The sequence below is a fragment of the Sceloporus undulatus genome, chromosome 8, assembly GCF_019175285.1.
Source record: "Sceloporus undulatus isolate JIND9_A2432 ecotype Alabama chromosome 8, SceUnd_v1.1, whole genome shotgun sequence".
Classification (NCBI taxonomy): Eukaryota; Metazoa; Chordata; class Lepidosauria; order Squamata; family Phrynosomatidae; genus Sceloporus; species Sceloporus undulatus.
Window position 1 is genome coordinate 546,455 of NC_056529.1, and position 3,380 is coordinate 549,834.

The 3,380-nt window shown below is 54.3% G+C and overlaps 1 protein-coding gene across 2 annotated transcripts in view; it reads right to left on the reverse strand.

The window, feature by feature from the left end:
* The window catches only part of CASKIN1 (CASK interacting protein 1), a 98,303-nt gene extending 95,153 nt beyond the window's left edge, over positions 1-3,150 (reverse strand). The window contains exon 1 of one of the 2 annotated variants that reach the window (XM_042480705.1): positions 2,755-3,150. In XM_042480705.1, the coding sequence (XP_042336639.1) occupies positions 2,755-2,848 (94 nt within the window). In that variant the 5' untranslated portion in view covers positions 2,849-3,150. The remainder of the gene's footprint in view (positions 1-2,754) is intronic. The other variant, XM_042480706.1, reaches the window with a different exon arrangement.
* Positions 3,151-3,380: the final 230 nt, after the last annotated feature.

Here is a 3,380-nt window from a genome sequence, read left to right on the forward strand (position 1 = left end):
CCCCCTCGGTCTGCTGGGACTTCTCCTGTTCTCCAGGAGTTCTCAAAGACTGTTATTGTCAATGGCTCGATATTGCATTTGCCAGTTCTTTTAATACCTTGGATGTAGTTCATCTGGTCCTGGAGACTAAATTCATTTAGATTAACAAGGTATCTTACTATCTCTTTACTTATTCTGTGCTAAAATTCCCCTTTCTGTCTCTGCTCCTTTATCCTCAAGTTGAGCCCCTTTTCCTTTTCTGAGAAGACGAGGCAAAGAGTGTTGAGTCATTCTTCCTTTTCTCTGTCTTCTGTTAGCATTTTGCCATCTTCTCCACAGTGACCCTACCGTTTCCTTCTCCTTCCTTTTGCTGAGGACATATCCAAAAAAGCCCTTTTTGTTGTCTTGAGTTTCATTCTGCGCTTGCTTTTCTGACTTTAACCCTACACATGCCTGCTATGTCTTTGATTCCTCTTTGGTGATTTCCCCCTTTTCCCTTTCTTATACATTCCGTTTCAAACTCAGCGCAGTTGGAAGTTCCTTAGTCATCCATCCTGGTTTCTTGAGACATCTCCCGTTTTTCTTCCTCATTGGAACTGTTTTAAATTGTGCCTTCAGTATCTCTCCTTGAGAAACTCCAATCTGCCCTGAACTCCATTCTCTTTTAGTATTTCTGACCATAGGATCACCCTCCTACTTCTCTGAGTTTACTGAAATCCGCTCTCCTAAAGTCTAGAATGCGTGTCTGACTATGTCTGGCTTCTCCTTTCCACTGTATAACAAACTCCAGGAGAACATGGTCACTTCCATCTAATGATCCCACCACTTGCACCCCATTAACCAAGTCATCCTTATGGTGGCCTCATGAATTTCATAGGGTTTTCTTATGAAGAAATCCTCAGAGGTGGTTTTGTCCGTTCCTTACAATTGGCAACAAGCCCTTTGGTCGCTTGGGTGGAGTTGAAGGAGGGCATCTTTTGTTGCTGCCACCCTCATTGCACCCAAACTGGTCAGATTTCAGAAGGGCTTTCCAGGCTTTTCCACTGGAGTGACCTAAGGACCCCTCTTAAGGCTTGGACCTGACCCAGTCTTGAAATAGTTTCCCACTTGGAAGTTGCCAGAGTTCATGGGGGACATTTTCTGTATCAATGAGTCCTAAAAGAAACCCCTCATGTTGCCCAAAGCTTCCAGCAGTGGTGGCTGGTGGGTCCCATGCCAGCGGGGCAGTGAATCCACTCCAGGTTTTGACCCAGGCTGGAAAAAAACATGACCTGGATTTGCCGCCATACTGACCTGGGACTGACCAGTGATCACTGGAGGAAAGTCCAGAAGAGTGGGCACCTCTGGCTGATGCCTGCTGGTGGGTCAGAGGGTTGGCTGACCACATACAGAGCCAAAGAGGCCGTATTACATTTCTAGGATGCCACCTAACCTCCTCCTCAGAAGACCTAAGAATATTCTGCAGCCCTCTGATAGTTCAGAAAAGAAGGTGGTGGGCTTTAGGAGTGGCAGTGCCCCTTCCACCCACACAGTCGGGCCGATAGACTGGGTACTGTGTTGATGCCAGGAATCCATGGATAAAATCCAACTGAGGAGGAAATGTCAAAAAACTGTGCCCTGTGTCCAGAAAAATGTAGACGTTGCTGCAATCCATCCCACAGTGGTCAAGGGTGAAGCAGGCCAGACCCAAGGCTATGCTCACAGCTAGAGAGAGCCACACAAAATGGACAGAAGGAGCCACTGCCAGGACCAAGGCGAGGAGGAAGGGGAGGGCAGGATGCCCACTCCATGCCTTCTTGGTTGCAGCCAACTGCCAACCTTGCCAGTCTCACACTTTGCAGAGTGCGGAAGGAAAGATGCCAAGGGAGACCAGGCAAGCCCTATGTGGAAATCCCCTGTGGGCAGACAGGAGCCACTGAGGGGCAAGGTGCCACCCACCAGCTCTCCCTAAAACCAGGTAAAGGTAGACCCTTGACATCAGTGTCTGGTCGTAACCAAAGACTAGACCTGCAGATAAAAAACAACCCATTATGCCACTTGGTTGCCACCCAAGACCAAAACGATCTCTCTGCTCCAGCACCAAGCTGGGCCCAAACCAAAGCTGCACCAAACCAGACTCGAAACTGGCACCAGTCCCAAACTGGTGCCATTCCTGCATGGCTGCACAATTGCAACCCAACCAGTGCCAAACTGGGTTTCCTTCCAGCATGGATATTGGATTGCAATCCAGTCCCAAGGGGGTTCCAAAGCAAAGCTGCACCAGACCACAACCGATCCAGACTCAAAATGGTCCCTATCCCCAAAGTGGTGCCATCCCTGCGTCCATAAAGAGAGAGCTGTAACCCAAGTGGTGCCAAACTGGGTCTCCTTCCAGCATTGCAACCCGGTCCAAACTGGGCCAGCGAGGGGGGTCTGCCAGGGAAGATGCCCAGCGGAGGCACCTGGGGCGGGGTCCCTCCCTTTTGCCCACTCACCCTCCTGCGTGGCATTTGTGGGGGGGGTGGCAGGGGGCATGCCAGGGAGGCTTCCCAGCAGCAATGCCTGGCACCCCTTCCTCCAAGAGACAGACGCCTGTTGTTGGCCTGGCATTTCTTTCATGCCTGGGGAATCCGGCCATATTTGGCCCCCAGGAAAGCCCCCTTCCTCCCCCAGAGAGACCCTCCTTCCCCAGGGCAAGGCCCCTGAATGGATGGATGGAAGGAAGGGAGGGGGTGTTGGGGGCATCCCTCTCCCTTCCCTGCCAGGGCCGTGCCCTCCTTCTGGCTGGCAACTCACTGGCCTTGCCCGGCTTGGGCCTCTGCAGCAGCTTCTGGACGGCGCCCAGGTCCTCCGCCTTGACCGCCTGCATCAGCTCCTGGTCCTTGCCCATGGCTGGCCCAAGGAGAGAGGGAAGGAGGGAAGGGAGGAAAGGAAAGGGAGGAAAGGGAGGGAGGAGGGAAGGAGGAGGGAGGAAGGGGGCTCCTCAGAGGCAAAGCAGCATCCTGCCGCCGGGACACCCCCAGCCAGCCAGGGAGGCAGGAATGCTGCTGCTGCTGCTCGGGTGCCTGCCTTCTTTGCCTTCCTTCCCGGGGGCTCAGCAGCAGAGGCAGCCCCTTCCTCCTCCTCCTGCTGCTGCTGCTGCTCTTGGCTGGCGCTGGCTGCTGCTGGAGCATCGGCTCCTCCTTCCTGGCCTCCGCTGCTGCTGTTGCTGCTGCTGCTGCGGAGGCAGACCAGGCTCCCCAGCCCCAGCCATGGCCCCCCAGGTGGGCCAGGGACTGGCAGCAGCCCCGGAGCAGCCAGGGAAGGAGGAAGGCAGAGACTGCAAGGAGAGGGCCCCCACTCCTCCTCCCCCCAAAGTGGGCCGAGGGGGAGCTTTTGGTCCTCCTTGGTGCAGAGGGCCTCTGAGCACGTGCAGAGAGCCA